This window comes from Pseudopipra pipra, chromosome 16 (genome assembly GCF_036250125.1).
Source record: "Pseudopipra pipra isolate bDixPip1 chromosome 16, bDixPip1.hap1, whole genome shotgun sequence".
NCBI classification, from domain to species: Eukaryota; Metazoa; Chordata; class Aves; order Passeriformes; family Pipridae; genus Pseudopipra; species Pseudopipra pipra.
In genome coordinates, this window is record NC_087564.1 from 11991755 (window position 1) to 12011948 (window position 20194).

Consider the following 20194-nt stretch of genomic DNA (forward strand, 5'->3'; position numbering starts at 1 on the left):
GCTAAAGGAAAAATAAAACAAGTAACCAGCAACAAAATAACTGGACCAGTTGCCAACTACCCCTCCTGAACCCATCTCTATCTCCTCTCCTTCCTAAGGACATTCCTGCACAGAATGACTGCACTGAGAAATTATCAGAACTTCTTCTAAGCAACAGGGCATGGCTGAACCACTGCTGCCCAAAACCACACCAAATACTGTTTCAAAGAGAGATTGAGAGAGGAACTGACTATAAACACATTTCCCTTCTGTGACGCTCATGCAGGAACTAAGCAATCAGTCTGAATTTGGGAATTTAGGAAATCTTGTGGATAAAGACAGAGAAAGGAGGTAGCACTAGCAAGGCACAAACCCTCAGGATCTTTCCAATGTTTAACAGAAGACCTTGTTTATAAGCCCAATTTCTTAAGAAATATAAGCCTTCTTTCTTAAGAAGGCCCTGTGCTGTTTTCCCTTTGCTTGACTCCTCCAAACCAGCTTCTCCTTCCTTAACCAGATGCCTCAAAAGTGTCTGATGCTGCACCAAAGCCACACCAGAGCTGTAGTAAAAGGCTACAACTGGGCCATGAAGATGCCAGGAGGCTCCTCTTAGGAAGACAGGCTGAGAGAGCTGGGGTTGTGCAGCCTGGAGAATAGACAGCTCCAGGGAGACCTTATTGTGGTCCTCAAGTGCCTGAAGGGGCTTATAAAAAGGATGGAGACGGACTTCTTATACAGGCAGACAGTGACAGGACAAGGGGCAGTGGTTTCAAACTGACAGAGGGCAGGCTTAGGTCAGTTACTAGGAAGAAATTCCTTACTCAGAGGGTGGTGAGGCCCTGGCACAGGTTTCCCAGAGAGGCTGTGGATATCCCATGCCAGGAGGTGTTCAAGACCAGGAAGGATGGGACCCTGAGCAACCTGGTCCAGTAAATCGCATCCTTACCTGTGGCAGGGGGTTGGAATGAGATGGTCTTTAAGGTCCCTTCCAACCCAAACCATTCTGTGATTCTGTGATCTGAGCTCGCCATAGAAAGAGTTTCTGAGAGAGGCACATTCACATGAAGATGTTCTACAGCTTCTTTCTTTCCTTTCGCTTGTAACATTTTTTAGCTAATTGGCTCCAGAATTTATAATCCTGGTGACAACACCCTGGCTGTGCAAGGCAGAGAAGGTGGAGGAGGAGGGGAGGGAAGCCAGAGCAGCTGCCAAGGCTGCCGGCACCATCTCCTGTTCTGAGCTCGTTACTGCAAAGCACCAGCCCTAGCTCAGGATGCCAATGCTCCCCTCGCTCACCCAGGCAGCTCAGGGTATCTTATGCTTAGAAATATCACAAGACAACTTAGGAGGTTTTGTGCAGACTCCAGAAAAAGCAGAAATCCAAATATGAAGTGCAGCTAAAACTACCGAATTTGAAAAGGAGAAAATTAAGCAGCCGGGGGGGAAATGCAATTACAGCAGAAAAAAAAATGTGTTTCACCATTAGCATTGCACAATAAGAAGGTTTGTCAGGCACCGGTTTAGCCTACACATGTTCACATCCGTCAGCATTTCCATGATAAATCCTAATTTTCGCCATTGTTGATCACATTGAACTAAAACTTGGTATGCAAGTTTTTAGCACAGATGCTCAAATAAATTATGCACATTAGTCATTTAACTTTCAGAGCAGCATGAGAAAGCTGCTTTTTGGGAGGGGGGTTGACTGCAATTTATGACAAGTTTTTTTTTGCCTTACACAGCTAAAAAAGACAAGCAGCTTACTTCTTTATTAAACTTTCCAAGCAGTATGTCTTTTGTACAGATGATAAAACTTTGACAGTAGGAGAATATTTATAACCACCACCAGTGATATACATACAGTATTTCACTCTGCACATTCACATGTGCATGCAAGCAGCCATGAAGAATATTAAAATGAAAACACATAATGAAAATACCAATAAGAGCAGGCTGAAAGTGGCAGGCAGTAGAGATGATGTGATCCAGATGAGAAATTGTTAGAGAGGTGATTAGTTATGGAGCTGAACAAAGTGTACGTGCAGATACAATCAACTGATTGAGACATCCCAGGCCAGACAATCTATTTTTCAGACATAACCTTATTCTGTGCACTATTTGAACCGACACCACTTCACAGCAGTTACAAAATCCTAGAGAATTCACATTTACCTTGGTAAAATGTCTCAGTGTATTGTGCCTGTCCCCATCAATCTGCTTAAAATAAACAACATAAACAGTATCCTAAAATACTTTAGAAAAATCCATAGTCTTCAACACGCCTGTTATTAGAGCAACTACAGGAGGTGTTCAGGTAAATGAAAATTCATTCTGCATTCTGCCACCAATCCTCCTCTGGCTTCCCATGGCTGCTCAGGAAAGCTATACTGCAGTTCCAGCATTACAAATTAAGAGGAAAAAAACTTATACACAGACTTGCTTGACTGTTGACAGTTTCTCATGAAACACTTCAACAGTTCAGGAGCCGTGGTCAGGAATATCATTTTAAGATACTAAAGGGGAAGAAACCGACGTGTAACACATGCTTTTGGGGGACAAGGAAACAAAAAAATTCTTGATAGATAGGAATTAATGTGTTTTATCTGCCTTAAAAATTATGAGGTGCAGACTAGGCAGGACAGATGAGCAGAGGTGTTTGTTTTCATTCCTGTGGTCTTCTGGATCTGTGTGTGAGAACGTGAGACACTCAATCACTGTATTAAGTGACTCAGCACAACCCAGGTAAACACGAAGCTGCTCCAGAAATTAAGTCAAGACTTCTCGGGCTACATTCATCTACCTGGGGCATGGAACCATCCTGGTGACTTCAAGACTGATTCCTCAAGATATTAGCAAACTGACAGGCCCTCCTCTTTCCAACTCACATCCAGTTTTTCAAGGCATACTGCCATGCTGCAGAGGCAATAAAAGACAAATCCCTAAGAACAGGAAATCTTAAAGCACTACAATTCCCAGAGCTCTACACAAAGCTTGGCAATAGGCTGAATATATGGTTTTACATAATACTATTGGTTTCAAAGTAGAATATTTTTGTACTGCTGCCTACTGCACAGCTGAGATTACAATTCCTCCCCTTGTATTCATATCATAAATATACCACTGATGTGGAGCACTCTTCCTTTGCCCATCAGCCTCCTGTAAGTCATTAATTTGATCATAGCATCCCTCTGCTAAGAAGGAAAGAATAAGAATAATGAAAATAGATAATAAGTTTTGACTTCTAATTACTTCAATAATTCTAAATATTCGTTGTGGTTTCTGAGAACTCCTGACTAGTATTAAGATACATCTATTTCAGCCAGTTAGAATTTTTAGGAATTTTAATCTCACAGAAGTGAAAGATTTATAGTGCAGATGTGAGTCATGCACAGAAGAGATGTGAGGCTGACTTCTCCTTCCCTAACTTTTACAGTGCAGCTCCGTGTTGAAACACAGTGTCTGCTGTACAACACACCACCAGGAACAGTCTGTGCTTCCCAGCAAACTGTTTACTTTTACACATTTTTCTGGTCAATAATGCACACTGCTACCAAGGGAATGCTGAATCAGCATCTCCAGGTGAGCACTAACAAATAAAAGCTATTGTTCACTCTAGTAATAAAGAGATGCACAGGCACCAGGGATGTTGGCAGCAACGCCCGGGGTCAATCACAAACATTGGAACAAGAACTATTAAGAACAGAGTTAAACAATTTCTAACATTTTTTTAATCATTAGAAGTGATCAGAGCACTGAACAGAGGCACTTCACAGATTATCCTTGAATGTTCTCCCAGAAGCACAGTCAAATAAAAGGTAAGGAACCAAGTATTAATATTTGTACTGATTTTGCACTACACAGTTTCCACAGAGCTCCAGGCTGAGAAGATGGTACAGTTACCATTATGTCTGTCCCCTCTAGGCAGCTTTTTGGGCTTTCCCTATATATTTTCTTTTAAACAGAAAGAGTAGTTCCATGAGCTCCAGAACCAAAGTTGCCTGGTTTCCTCTGGGTTTCTCTCTCCAAAGGTGACTATTGACTCAAGTAGACTTCTGTTTCTCATATCAAAATGATACAAAACATGAAAAGCATGAAAACGATGCCGACAACGTTGCCATGGTATTATCAAATGCCACAAGCCTTTGGAAAGCATGGCATAGCAGGAATTATGGATTGTGATGCTACCAGGGTACCAGAACAGGGCTCCCTGAGTGCCAGGCTCAAGGTGGCCAAGGAGGCCTGGTCTTCAAAGGAGTCTCACTGACAATGTGACATTTAGGAGGGTCTGTTTGCTTGCAGGGCTCTGATCCCAAACAGGACATGACCTCAGGATGTCTCCCCGGGAGATGAAGATCTGATTTCCCTAAACTTGCTGAAATTTATTATTTTTGAGACCTCTACCATCTGCCAAACTTGTCAGAACACAACTTGCAAGTTCAAAAGTGTAGGGTAGGCACAGACAATCTCATCTACATACACACACAAAGCACAGTAATAAGCTTCACTTCCTCAGGAAATCAGACTAAAAATGGCACAATCATGAAAAGCAAAGGTCTGGGCAAAATCCCATGTTTTTTGAATTGGAAGCATAAGTCAATGTCTTGGTTAAATTATTTTTTGCCTTCCTATTTTCTGCTAACTATATGATAGAAAAAAATTAGAAAAGCTTTGTATCTACCCAGTTAGAGCCATGAATAACCAGATGTTGCTCTAGAAGCTTACTGTTTGAATATGTAGATTGGTCACTTAATGGGACACTACCAAGTACCTTCTGCTATAAAAAGTGAAGGAAAGATCCATTTTGGAGAACAAAAAAGCAATACCTACAGTCATTTCTTCATAACCTCACTCTGTAAATGAATGCAGAACCTGCCAGCAGTTAATATTGCCCTGAAGCACTGTGAATAAACATTTGTCTGGTATTAGGTACACAGACACCTCCACATATAAATCAAGGTGCAATGTGCCATATAGATGAACAAAGGAAGGGAAAAAACTTCCCTTCCTCGCCCTGTATTAGACATTAAGTGCTTCTTTTGATCACAAAATAACTCATAAAGCCTGTTAAAAAGCTAGCACTTCTCCCTCTGTCAGATAAAAGACATTTCACTGTAATTAAACTTCTGTCCAACTTTCCAGAAGATTAGGGGAAGAAGTCTCACAGGCTCTATTTGTTTTTGTGACTGACACACCTTGGGACATCCAAGGAAAAGAGAAGATGGGCAATAGATTTACAACACTTCTGAGCTAACAGCCCTTATGGAGATGGACGGCTCTGGGCTTATCATCACTCACCCATTGTTTTTTCAAACAAACCCTGCTGCCCAACCTAAAAGCATTTTCTTTTCAGTTTGCAATCTACATTCCCCAGTCTTCAGTGGTTTTGGGGTTTATTTCATTTTAAGCAGCAACACACAGAGCAGGTTCTTTGGGCAAATCAGTTTAACACGATTTATATGAGTAAAAGTGGTAAACAATCATGACTTTAAACACAACTCTGTGAGCACCTGAAGTAGGAAAATACTTTTTCAAACACATTCTGTATGTCCCTTTTCCCACATGAAACAATATGTCAAAACACATGGCTAGCTCTCTGACAGCAGCTGATGGGAATAAGCCATCAGCTTCAGGATCTCAACACCAGAACCAAAGATTTACTGCTCTTCCATTTTCCTTTGTGCCCTTCATCCTGTCCTGACCAACTTCACCTACGTCTTTCCTTGTATTTGACTTTCCAAAAGACATCTCAAGGCCCAAAGTCAATATTGCATTTGGACAACAAGAGGAAAAGTAGAGATGATCATTCTGGGAGGTACCACAAGTAACCAAAGAAGTCAATTTTCACAGCCTGTCTTTCAGAACTGCAGCAAAGCTCGAGCTGTAAGCAGCCTCATTCCTTCAAATTAACACCTCACAGGACAACGCTGATGAGAAGGGAAGTTTCCCCCTATGTCTCAAATTCTAGAATACTCTGCCAGGATTGTTTTAGAAAATCTCTCCAGAGACTCCAAATATGCAGCTAGAAATCATGCAAAATAAATATGCAGCTTTTCTCACTTTAAAAAAAAAAAAAAACAGTGCAACTACTACATCATTTTTCCATAAGACAAAAGCTTATGAACCACTTGGCCGACTTTTCATATTATAAACTACAACCATCAACACATTTCAGTGCACAATGCCTACAGCATTCACAGTCAGGGGGGAAATGTGCTTTAACTAATGGTGGCTGCATGGTTAACTTGACCCGCTAATTAAACACCTTCCTTTCATCACTTTTTCCTAAACAGCAGAGCAGACACACTTGGTGCTATCAAAGTGACCCTGGGCAATCTTCTTTTGAGCTTTTGAACCTTTGGATTGCTATCTTTGTTCTGCAGTTAAAAAGCTCCACGATACTTCCTCCTGCTGCTGCAAGTATAATTTACTCTATTTATAAGACTTCCAGCAACACACTCCAAACCAGCAGTGAGAGTCCATCACACACGATTAATGGCACTTTCAGCTCCATTACTCAGCGATCCTGAAGTTGCCAAGAGAAGTGAGTTGGTGCTTACGTGTTCATTGCTAAAGGGACCCTCTCCTCTTTCCCCATGCTGGCACCACAGGAAGGTTTTCTGCCCCAGGAAAAATAGCAAGCTCCGAGGGAGCCTGTGCAACTCAAACATGTAAACAATCACTGTTAAAAGAAATTGATTTCAACCCGTGGTTCAGGAAATTCAGTGCTGCGGTTCCGTGTCTAAAAGCACCCAAGGTGGGTGATGGAGCAAATGGGATATGCATCATCATTTGATCTCTGGGAGGCCTTGAGACATTGGCAATTGCACAGGCTACACAAAACACAGATTGCACTGCAAGCAAATACCAATGCAAAAGGTGGTTTTGTAATGGTGTTGCCTCTTTGTGGTGGGATGATCTCCAGGGCCTTTTCAGTAACACAAACACTGGCTCTAAAAAACGCACAGTAATAAATGGAAAGCGGGTGAAGGATGGAAAATTGAGATAAAATAAATTTTCTCTGTTTAGCAAAGCCATATGCCATTTGGAAAAGGTTGTTACTGTGTGTGTATTAATCATAACTCCCCATTTTAGATCAGCTAAGGGGCACTAGTTGAGCTAGATCTGTCTCCAGTTTTACAGAAATGGATGGCACCTTACATAGCAAATTATTCCCCTGTGGTACCTTTTCCACACCTCCTTTGTTTTCTGAAGTCACTTCCTGCTCATATGCCCCTACATTAACAATTAACTCCTGCTTTGCCCCTGAGCATCTCCTGTTATTGAAAAGAAACTGGAGACTGTTTGTCAGGTTGTGAGACAAATAGTAGCTGGCAAGCGTCTATCACAGTCACTGAACAGTGTTGGAAAGGTACCATTACTAAGAATAAAAAACAAGCTCATTGCAGTGTAAAGACTGAGACAAAGAATAATCAGCTTGCAAAAAAATTACCTTCCAGGCACTCTTCTGCCTGTGTTTAAAAGCTTGGTGATCAGCCATTTTGGGAAGAGGGTCATATAATCAATCGTCTCTAACTTCACACTGAAAACTCCTCTACTAAACTGAACTTTGCACTGTAGCAACAGGTAAGCCAGGACTATCTGAGATTCTCCACTTCATTGCCATAAAAATGAATTTAGATGCCATCTGATGATGTTTTCTCAAGCATCTACCAAACCATTAATTTTAATGGAGAAAACTAATCCAAGACTTTAAGGCAGGCAATAATATTTGGTGTTTGTACTGCACATTGCTCTATACACACATAGCCACCGACTTTATAAATCAAACATTGCACTATCAGCACTGAAGGCAACATATTTCAACTAAGGGCAAAAGAACTTGTAGCTGAAAAAAAAACCCACCAATAGAAAGCTGAATAAGTGCTGGGCTCCATCACTAGAGGGAGGCACGACCACATATTAAGTTATTGCAACACACAGACAATCCTGAACACAATTATGAAACAAATAAAAGAGAAGACCATCAGCTAAATCTGGAAAAGATTCAGGGAAAGAAGAAAATTAGGTTTTCTTCCTCAACGAGGCTTTATTTCCAAAGACTCAAAACCTTCTCCTGGGAACTTTCAAATCATCTGTAATGAAAGGTTTTTAAAAATGTATCTTATTGCCTACCTTTTATGGCAGAATAAAGTATGTGACAGAAGAAAGTCAAAATTACCAGTTTCAGAAATGACACACAGCATTGCATCAGGAAAATGTTACAATTTTAATTTAAGCAGGCTTTACAGCCCATTTAACTTGAAATCAAAAAGTAATTTTAATCGTGTTTTTATTTTTAAACTAAATTGGCACGATTACATCTCGATGAACAGACACTACCAAAAAGCTGCTTTTTCAACAGATGATTCCCCTTGGCCATTAATAAATTTAGAAAAAGCACTTCTCTGAGAGGCTGTGAAAAGCAGCTTAAAAAAAAACAACCCAAATCTGTAACTCAAACACTACCATTTTATTGATCATTTTATTTGATCATTTAATCAACTGTGGGTTTGAGGGTTTTCTTGGTTTATTTTTAATATAAGAAATGTGTGGTTTATATTGGTGAGATTCTTTTTTCCCCCCACTGTAAACTTCTCAGCAAAAAAAACACAAACCAATTTGGCTGGCTCGCTCGTGGGAATTTACACCTAGATAACCATTTTACAACTGACTAAACAGTTTCATTAACAGCAGCAGCACAACCAAAGCTTTTAACACCCAGCTTGAATCCTGCCCATCATTAGTAAGGCAGAGCCCAACAGACAATCATCTCTTGAACCAAAATGTACCTCAGGAGAAACATTAGCAAATGCTGCCCACGTCAAGCTATGTGCTCAATCACAGTCTGCGACTGCTTTACATTCAACACCTTTACACCAAAGGCTGAAATTCTCCACACTCCTGTTGCTCAGACAAGGCAGCTACAGCCCTGCAATGCAAACAGTCCAGAGCCTTTTTGAAAGGCAGGGGTATTGCTTTTAACAAAAACAGACAGAGGGTTCCTAATGTGAGGAAATAAAGGGTGAGGGAAGCAAGAATATGCATACTGAGGGAGAGAAGCATTTCGTGTCACCCTAAGGAGCTGTGTTCAGCAAGGCTGTGTAACCAGTGCAGGCTGGAAAGTTAAGCTCTGGCAGACAAATTCATTTTCCCATTAGATATTCACTCCCACACCAGGGCAATGGCTTAAACACCCTCATATTTCAAATATATATCTCACTCCATAAATGGACTGCTCCTCCCAAAGCCTTGCATTACTTTGCCACCAAAACTGCAAACATCCTTTTCCACCAGCATCTCTACAAACTGGTCCTTTTACAACTCATTTCACAGTCCTCAGAGCCCTTACTCCCTTTCCAATACCCAGGTGGCTACTTTGCACATTTTGCTGTGACATTCCCTTTTCAGATGAAAAGGTCTGGGAAAGCAACTCATTTCCCCTTGCAAACACTTCAGCTCATAACATAAAGCTCGAATAACTCTTCACTGTATCCACTCACAGTTCTTCATCTTTTTTTTCCCCTGAAGGATTTAAGTAAGCAAAAAGCTCCAAATCAGCATGAGAAAGAAGACAGCACAGAAGGCTCCACGGAAGATCAAGGAAATCTAAAGAGCTGGTCTCTCAGTTTGCAGTCTTTGTTTCCTTTCTAAGTGCTTTATTACAGCAGTTTTGCCATCAGCATCCACCACTGGTATCACTCACCTGTTCATGAAGGTGGAGTTCTGCTCTTTCAGTGCAAGCTCCCGTTGCTGCAGGGCCACAATTTGCCTCGAGAGATCATCAGGTGTCCTAATTAAAACAAAACAGGAATTTTTTAACAAATCATTGGTTAAAAAACTACATTCCATACATAACCATAGAACAGGTCTCACCAAAGGCAGCCAAGGCAATATCCCAGGGCCAGACTTGCTGCAGTCCCTTAGAACAACACAGAGTTGCATCCTGTCTGGTTCACACAAAATCCTGTGTTATTAAAGCCATCACAGGATTAATACTACGAGGGTAATAAAAGGAGGAAATAAATGTAAATACAAACTGTACAATTCAACAACTCTGGCTACTGCTGAACACACTCAGAGTGTAGAGGTTCAGGTACATCACAGGTGACTCAAAGCAGGGTTGTCACACAGTTACCAGTGTGCTGACTTCAGGGTCCTTCATACACATCATAACTCCAGAGCCATAGCGGGGGGGGGGAAATCCAAGAGCTCTAGGTAACACTTCAAGTATCACTGACAACCTTCCCTTGTCCATAACATCAAAGATTTCTATAGATTTACAGTTGTCAGGAATAGGTTTATTTTTTCATCAAATTCAATGACAAATTCTTAAAGGTCTGACAATCCCAGACACCACACCAGCAGTCTCTGCAGAAGGAAACTGTTCTTTCAGAGGCCTCTCTTTAAGTCACTCTAAATGAAGGCAGCTTATAAAAATTAGGAAAAGATTTTTGTCTTGAGTCATCAGAAAGGTTTTCCCATTCCAAAAGAGAAGCATCTATATCACACTTCCCCAAAGGAAAGGAAGCTGAAAAGGGTATCCCTGTATGTACCAGGTACATACATCCTTTTGCTCCACAAGATGCACCACCCACAAAGGAGAAAAGTGACCCAAACCTTGAAAGGGTTTTTCACGGGGAGAGAGTGGAAAGGCAGTTTTGCAGCAATGAAATCTGTAGAAACACAGTCTGTCGTGGCCCCCAAGATGCAAGTCAAGGTTTCACTCTCGCTGGCAGCTGAAATTAGGCCTGGTTAGATTTTATATTATTCAAATACAGCACTAGAATAAGGTCCCTGCTACTCCAAAAACTGAGCAGGGAGAGGTGCCTCTAGCTTGACCATTGGGATTCTGACTGAATCTAGAACTAATTTCTCTGATAACACTTTTCAGCCAACTATACACATCAGAAAAGGTATCACTTTTTCTCTTTTATCATCTGGCACTTCCAGTCAAACAAAAACTAGTTAAACACTGAGTTGATGCAGATAGGATTCAATTCTGGCAGTTCCAATTGAAAAGTTCCTGCATTTCACTTTCAGAACTGCACACTTGTATCCTTCCTCAGCAGACAATTTTGAGGGCTCTAATACAATTTGTGTTACGTCCAAGTCTTAACAGCCAATATACAATAAAACAGATGGACATGTTCTCCCATTGCAGCAAAGAAACCAGTCAGAACAGGATGAAACTATTCTTCAAAGACATCACACCCAATGGCCAAGGAAACTATGAGAAGAAACCAAGACACAACCTGGAGATGGCTTGGCTAAAACATCTAAAATTCAAATCTGGTAGAAGTGATAAGTCAATTTTAAGCCAACATGCACCTGGGTTTTCAAATGCGTTGCAGCACTAAATAACACTTCAAAGTCCTGTAGCTGAGCCTGAAAGGACCCTCAACTTGAGCAGTTCCCCAGCTCTTTACTGAGGGTACCTGATGGCTGAGCATCAGAGCACCAGAGAACTAATTCAACCCAGTCTGACAGAAGTCACATCTCCACATAATCCAGGAGCAATAGCAAAACACTGCTGGTTTCTGGGACTCTCAGCTCTGAAGAGTTCAAATCCAACACTGCTCTAACAACAAAAATCCTATAAGAGCAATCTGTAAAACTACAATGTGATTTCAACATGGGTTCTATTTGCAGGAAATGGATCTCTGACTCAGACTTTTTCCTCATTAATTAAGTAGATGTTCTCTTTTCACAGTAGTTTCTAACTAAAAATTCTAGAGATAAGGATAAAGAGAACTTGGTATTAATTCTGATGTGGAAAAAAAATTACAAACTATGTTTTCCCTTTCCACTTCACCATCTTTCACAAGCAAAAAAAAAAAAAAAAAAAAAAAAAAAGAGAGAGAAAACACCAGACAGAAATCAGAAATGGACTGGGCACGCTTAGTCTGTTTGGCAAAGAGAAGCTCTAAGCAGATACACCAGTTTCAACAGGAACAATTTTTGGACAACGTAATGCCAAGACAACAAGGCTCTGAAAAATGCAGTTCTAAACCTCTCATAATTCACCCAAATATAGCAGATTTACCACAAGGATAGTTAGTATCAGGCATCTCTCTGGCCATGTTGAGTGCCAGTCCCCCACACCAGTGTTTGGTCCCTGCATCAATAAAATAACAGCACAGATTTCTCTTTTTCTAACGTGCAAAAAAAAATGTATTTGCCTCAATTTTTTACTCATTTTCTCAGAAATTCATACCATTGTGTATTAGGACTGAGACAGGGAACTGAAATTAATCCAATAGTAAAATGAGACAGGACTATAAAAGCCACAGATTTCTAGTAATGAGAGCTCCTGACCGATTTCCAATAAAAAACAATCATCCTCATCTGTTTGGCCATTCAAACCAACAATCAGCTTCCAATCTCAGTTCCAGCAATTGGCAGCTTAAGGTTACATTTAATTCTGGAAAATGTTTTATTGGCATTAGATACCTTCTATTATTTTATTTTTTTTAAGTGGAGCAGCAAAGATATATAAGAGAAAACAAAGGCAATGGGTATTAACCCCCTCCAAAGAAAAGGTCACTTTCTATAGTGCTAAAGCATGTCAGGTGATCAGAGACAAAGACACCCCTTGCATGCACTCTGCTGTCAAATACCTTTACTGGGAGGTTTCAAAGCCTCTTTCTGAGGTCTACATCCTACCCTGGTCACCAACAGTTTGGCAAAAGCCAAATTTCCACAGTTACAAGTAGAGGAATGACACTGCACGCACACTAATATTAAATCAGAGCTTTCAATTTGAAGAGAATTGGTCCAATCCCAAAGCACTGCAAACACCAACCAGCTGGAACCAGTTTCACAAGTTTCTGAAAACAATGCCAAGTAAAAAGAGACATTTGTCAGCATCCCAACACACAGTAACATGTTCTGGCCTTGAGAGCCTTGTCTAATGTATATCATTTTTGCTAAGCTCCCTCCATTCCCTATGGAACAGCTGATACTAAAACCAGTATTAGAAAGCCAAGAAATCTGCTTTAAGAGCATCTGTATGACAACACAGCTTACCAACACTACTGGAATCACCATGGCTCCTTGAGGGAAGTTTGAAACCCTCTCCTGACAGGAACAGACCCAGAACTCCTTCCTAAAAAGCTGAGCATTGTCACTGTTTACCCTGCAAATCTGCAGGCAGCTTCCTTTCCCAAGGAATCATGGAGCCCCTGGAACCACAAAAAAACCCACGTCTGGTCTGCATCAGCCATGCAAAATCCTGTGAAGGGACACACGGGATGGTCTGACTGAGAGCAGTGTGTCACTAGAACTGAGTCACCTGCTTTGGAAACATAAAGACAACGTGAACAACAAGTGCCAAAGTGGCTTCCAAACTGCAGGTGCAGAAGAAATCACTGACTTCAGATCCTTTCTCCTGGGCAAGGCACAATGAGCCAAAAGCTACAGTGTTCTTCTGTCCCACCATCCCATCCCCAGACCCCACTTCCTTCTGCAATAGCATTTAAGCAAGAATCAAAAGACCAAACAGGTGAATTTAAGTCTAATTTGGAAACAAGGTGGGTTTTTTTTGCCCTAAACAAAAAAATTAGTCCAGCATAGCTTAGAGCACAGTAAGGCAGGAGAGGCACAACATTGCTGTTAACCAAAGCTCTCTGCCTTCCTTTGGAGCACACGTAGTTTGAAAAGGAGCAATTTAAAAATGATAAAAACCTAAAACTGTTCTAATGAAGTGAAAAATTAACTTAATGGGATGTCCAACCAAGTCATACAATGACTTTCAGTGCCCACTGGCACATTTTTTAACAAGGAAGACAGCTTTTGCTATTTTTTATGTCTTGTTTTTAAATGCACATAACTGACATTTCCCTGGATTTGGAGGAAAGCCCTGTTCTTAGTTAAGGATCTATTACCATTTCAGTAAGAACTGTGACAATGACACACTGAGAATTAGCTGCTGAAGTAACATTAAACTAAGACTCAGGAAGCAGATGAAAATGTTAAAGAAAAAAAATTTTAATTTATAATTTATTAGAATGTCAACTTCTTGTTGCTTCTATAAAATGTTTCAAAATGCACAGCAAATGGAGAGGTTTCATTGTAGCTAGAGATCAACATTAAATTTTAACTAGGGAAGTGCAAGACAAAAGCAAAACTAAAGAGAAAAACAGGCACTTGGTCAACGGTGTCTGGAGAACTGAGTTTTTCAATGCTTTTTCCTTTAATTAAATTTCATTCAAACTACCAAACTAATATCACATTTATAATACCAAATTACTCAGAATAACTTATTTTTGGAAGTTTGCTGGATTAACATTTCTCTTAATAGTTTTAACTCAGTATGAATATACAATGACAGATTTGGTTGCCTGGACTAAGTCATATTAAATTGAAATGGAACATTACCAGATTTTTGGCACAGTATTTTAGGTTTTACACTTCAGCACAATAAATGGATAAAGACCAGAGACAGAAGTCTTTATTGAACTGCTTGTTAAGAGAATCAGGCACAGAAAGAGAGGCCACATCTGTTTAGTTCTTTTCAATGAAAAACAATTTCCAGGGTTTTTTGTGGGGTTTGGTTTGTTTTTTTAAAGGCAATCTCCTAAAAGTATAAAATATTTATTTTGTTCCTTTTCTTTTTTTGTATTATGTATAAGAAACATAAACAGATTCTGAAAGTCTCCTCTCCTGAAGAAGAACCTTTTCTGCTTTTAAAAAATAATTTAATCTTCTTCCCAGGCAGGAAAACAACAGCATCTGAAGAACAAAACACAGAATGATAACATGACAACAACAGAAGATTTCTGGAAAGGCAGTTTAGTTGTTTTAAATATTTCTGTATGATTAGAAAGGCCTGTAATAGTGTCTGTAATAGTCTTTTTCCTTATGTCTGAAGTGAGTCTCAAACATCCTTTTTGTATATTTGAGCTCCACTACTGCTTTAACTCCTTTATCTCTAGTTTACAGGACTCCTGTTTACTTCTGAAGCTTCACCAAGTCCAAAGGCAGCTCAGTTCCTGGGAGGACTCACCCTTCAAGAAAGTTCAGCAAATAACAATAATCACAACAGCACTTCCAGACTTCCCAGGATACAGCAACACGGAGTCCTTCAGTTTAATTTGTTTGTATTAACTCCAAGTTTGCATAAGAAAGCTACAAATTGCTTAACATCCCTTTCTCCTCAAAATATGCATCACCTCCCTGGGAGCATTCCTTAGCTCTCCTTCACCAGACCAGAGGAAAACACTGCCACTAAAATCTGGTGTCCCGACCTGGAAGTTCTGAGAGTTAAGTTTCACAACAGTATTTCTCCTGTAGAAAAAATGCCCCTTCAAGCTCCAGTCCAGGTAGTTACACTTGTTTGTTCGTATCTCCACACCTTTATCCTCCCTTTCCATTGCTGACATTAACCAATCCATATGGTCCAGAATCTCCTACACACATTAGTCACAGAAACAATTTCTCAACATTTCTAGGCAATTAGGGCACATTTAGTGCTCTGTACCACCGATTAAAATGTTTTGAAGAGCAGTCACATATCTTTAGTCATTCAAAGGTATACCCGAGACTGTTTCTCCAGTAAAGTGCCTGCTTAATGTTTTATGTACAAAGTAAACAGAGGAAATCTGAAGTGTAAGTGAAAGCAATAAACAATCTCAGCCTCTGAGGTTCCCTTCATTTAGAAAACTCTTATTTGTGTACAGATAGAATCAACAAATCCAATTGCTTTTTACCAAAGCAAATGTCCCCATTAACCACTTGAAGCAGAAGAACAACTTATTTGTAAGAAAACATTTTAAGTGTTCATAAGTGTCTTGACAATTCTAAAGACAATTGATACGTCTCTTTTGAAGTAACTGCAAAATTAGCAATTAATTCAATCAAGCCATAATTTGAAGAGGGAAGAAAAAAAAAAGAAGAAAACTGTCTTAGATTCCAGTTGATAGAGTTTTTTGGATTTTAATGAAGAAAGGTTTTTTCCTCCCAAAGTTAAGGATATGGCATCATAACAACTCATTTTTAAGTTTCACTTCTACTTTAAAGATACAATTAAGGGTTCAAGGAGATAACATTAACCTTACTTCTGAAAAAAAAAAATTAATCATTTGGCAGACGTTTCAACAGTCCAAACCTCTTTCTCATCCCTACCACCGCTCTAAGAGCAAGCACAGAACAAACCATGGAAACCTGATAAGCACACACATTGCACAGTGGAACAGAACCTCACAAGTGAAAGGCTTCAATAGCCCTCAAGCAGAGGGAATGTATACACAGTAGTGCCAGCCCTGCTGATTTGGAAGATAAAAATAGTCAGCTTTTGAGTTCTTTTTAGTCTTCACGCAGAAGTCAGGTCATTGCATGCTCAACCACATGACATGTAATTTAGAGCTTTGGGAGGTCATGATGAAACAAAAACAATTTTCACAGAACCATCAAGGTTGGAAGAGACCTTCAATATCATTCAGTTCAACCATCAACCCAGCACAACTTTAATCACCTCTAAACCACATCCCCAAGTGCCACATCCAGATACCCACTGAACACTTCCAGAGATCTCCCTGGGCAATTTATTCCAATGCCTTATTTTCTTTAGTTTGACTGAAAAGTATCAGAGCACATGGTTGCGCTTTCTACACAGAGAGAGCTGCCTTTCAGAAAGGGGTCCAGCTCACAAACCATCATTGTAGACTTCCAGGCTTCTCTTACCCTGGTGCAATTTGGTGAGACCAGCAGAGTAAATCCAACTGCTTGCTGCCACTAAAGTGGCCACCGCTGGCTTTGCCCAGTTCATTTTCTGCCACTGAAGGTCTGAACCATAGAATCAGCTGGGTTGGAAAGGACCTCTGAGATCATCAAGTCCAATCCTCCATTTTTTTATTAATTTTTTTTTAACTGGGCAATCCAGTCCGGGTTTTCCCCCATTCCGTACTCCAAATAAAATCTCATTCAGGTTTTCCCCCATTCCATACTCTGGCCAAAATCCAGTCTGGGTTTTCCCTCATTCTGTACTCCAGATAAAATCCCATCCAGGTTTTCCCTCATTCCATACTCCATCTTGCAGGAACTCCCCCTTTCACCAAAGAGCAGTTAACAGTCTCAGCTCTCTTCTCATCAAAATATGAGCTCTCCTTGAGCTTCCAGGGCTCCAGGAGTCAGATATCATCAGCCACAGGGGCTCAAGAGTGGGACATGGGAACTGTCAGTCTGGCTCTCAAAGTGGGCAGAAGTCAGTGTTGCTGCCTGTGTTGCAAGAGATTCACCATCAAGTCACTATTTTGGGGCTTGGGGTGGATGAATAGATTCTCTGCTACTTCTCACAGATTTATTTGAGCACTGCCAAGACTAGACTTCATTGAGAGTCGAATCCAACCTAGGCTTTAAACAGAAGGTACTACACCAGAGAAAGTACATGAGGAAGAAGGGAAAACAGAGAGTTAACTAGAAAAAAAACAGAATAAATTATCTTGAGCTCTTCTAAATGACAAGTATATCCCCACACAAGCTCCATTTGTACTGCTGCTAGCCCACAGGGATGTCCTTTAATTGCTCTGCTGTTCCACATTACAGCACGAGGCTGACCACAGGGTACAACCAGAGCAAAACATGCTTGGCTCTCCACTCAGCTGCCACTCTGGCTTTTTTTGGCACAAAAGCTAATGATTTCTAGCATAAATATGGAATGAAAATAAAATAAAAAGCGTGGTGACTCTCAAACTCTTATTTATGCTTAGCATTCTCAAAACAATGAAAGCACACGTTGCCATGCCCTGTTCTTGGACTGTCTCCTCAGGCAAAACCAAAAAAAACAATCTTTTTGGTATTATGACACAGAAGAGATCAATTCCTTCCTGCAGCCTGCCTTGCTATGCCTCATCCCATGGGAAAAGTAAGATAAAAGGGAGAGATAGTCCACATATTTCAATCATGCTGTAACACAAAATTTGAATTTGGCTTAAAGTCGCATAAAATGAAACCGTTTATAAGGCAACAAGAAGGCATTTAACATACAACTCAAGAAACATGGAGTGTATCTGCAAAGCTATGAAATATTCTGTGTCCTATGTTTTTACAGTATAAGAAAACAAAGAGTTCTTAAGGTCTTAAACTCAAGAGATCAGAGATTGAAAGGAAAAAAAAAGAAAAAGAACCACACAAACTTCTAAAGCAGCTTTCAAGTATTTACCAGCAGTAGCACAGAAGTAGTGAAGTTGGAAATGATCAAAAAGGATTTTAAAAAATGGCTGTTACTGCTCTCACACTAACAGAGATATCAGCACAATCTTTACAATTAGAGAAGCAAATGTTTTTCCTCAATTTGCAATTTAGTGAATGTAATTATATATTAATGATGATGTTGAAAGGAAATTATTGTGGCATACAATTTCATACCTATTGCCCTTAAGACTTCAAGCACAAAATGTAAACACATTTAATAATGTAATGTTTCATTTTACTGCAGCAGCAGCAAAACCTATTTTAAGTGTTTTTCCCAATCATGAACTTAATTTGAAGAAAAAAACAACAGCTAAAGGGAAAAATAACGCCATGAAATGAATAAAAACTTCTCTTAGGGAGTCATAAGTAGGGTTGTTTTTCCTATAGTTTCCATTTGTCAGTGGAGTTGGAACAATCATTGTGGCAATCTGGGGCCGGGCAGGGAGGACAGTGTGAATAGGGGGGCCACGAGGGGGAGTGGGGTTGAAATCAAATGAATCTAAAGAACAGAATCACAGCAGAATACCAATTATTAATTCTAACCATGTGGGTTAGAACTGTAAGATTTTCAAGTCATTTGGATAGTTGTAAATGGTAATACGCAAAAACTTCATATCTGAAAACCACAGACTGAAATAGAAAGATAAGCTCACTGGAAACAAACTCTGAACAGACATATGTGGTATCTTACAAAGAGATATTCAACAGAGGATCATTAGAAATCTTGAAAACTATTCCAGGCCAATTCCTGGGATTACACAAAGCTGGGAAAGCATCCTAACAGCCAAAAAAATAAAGGTAATAAATGAAACTTGCAGAAGATCAGGCAGAAACTTCTATTTCTAACATTCATGTCAATGAATAAAACCTCATTCAGAGATCTGCTCCTCACCAAGCTGAGGGCCAGCAGGGATGGTTGGTTACAACTGAAGGATCTGAAGTAAAAATTTATCTCCTTAGCTTTCAAATTAGGCAACAATATTTATGCAAATAAACAGTCTAAGTTAGTAATACTGATATAATTTTACTGAACCTCTGCTGGTTCCATTCCATGAGGTCACTCTGAAGACATTAGAAGACACTTGGACCAGCCTAGAACAGACATCATCAACTGCTTCTCAAGGAAGGAGTGGGACACAGGGACAAGACACAAAAATCCTCCAAAAACTAAAAACAAATACCATTCACATGTATCCAACACACCCTTCTGGCATAAATGGTACCCACATGGAAATTACTAACACAGAGACATCATTTTTCCAGACAGCCGGGGCTCCTGTCTGACAAGAGAGCTCAAACTGTAACTAAGGCCGGGTACTCACAATATACACACACTTGACAATTTTACAGATAGCACTAAATTGATTGTCTTGTTCTTTTGACACCTGTCTGAGATAATACTTGCAGAATAATTCACCTAAGTTCTTGTGTTGTTTTCAACACCTTTATTGATCGCGTTGTTTTCCCAGACCCTTATCAACTGAAAATATTAGCCAGCAGTAACATAAAACCCCTAATCTTGAGCAAGAGGAAATAGTATTAATGGCTGGCTACAGGTCCTTGGGAGAGTTTAGACCATATTTTCAACTACTTTTATATAAAGTGATTTGACATCCCATATATTATTCTTATTTACTTCTGATTACAATCACACAGCTCTTCAATCTCACGGCAGGAACGGTCACTTTAAACTGCAACTTCAAGCTACAGTAGAAGTTATTTTAACTGTGGCTGTTTGTTTCTTTTAATATCAAGCCAATAACATCAGTCACAGGTAAATTTATGATAACAATTTTAGAAAGAATGAAAAGCATACTGCTTCTATGTTCAACTGGAATACTAAGTTATCCTTTCAGACAGAAAATTGAGGTTAAGCCTGTTGCTTCAATTAATTAAAAACTATCCAAACTCAATCAAAGATTTCAAAGCTTTTCACAGCACGTCTCACCTCTGCCAGAAGCAAAACATAAAACATCCAAGTTTCAGCAAGTGTGAGAGGTTAAAAACCTTACTGAAGTACAGAAAA

At 39.8% G+C, this 20194-nt stretch overlaps 1 protein-coding gene across 1 annotated transcript in view; it reads right to left on the reverse strand.

Annotated features, from left to right (window-relative positions):
- The window catches only part of MAD1L1 (mitotic arrest deficient 1 like 1), a 354867-nt gene that overhangs the window by 307404 nt on the left and 27269 nt on the right, over window positions 1-20194 (reverse strand). Inside the window, exon 10 of the mRNA XM_064673155.1 lies at window positions 9683-9769. Coding sequence (XP_064529225.1) covers window positions 9683-9769 — 87 coding nt within the window. The remainder of the gene's footprint in view (window positions 1-9682; window positions 9770-20194) is intronic.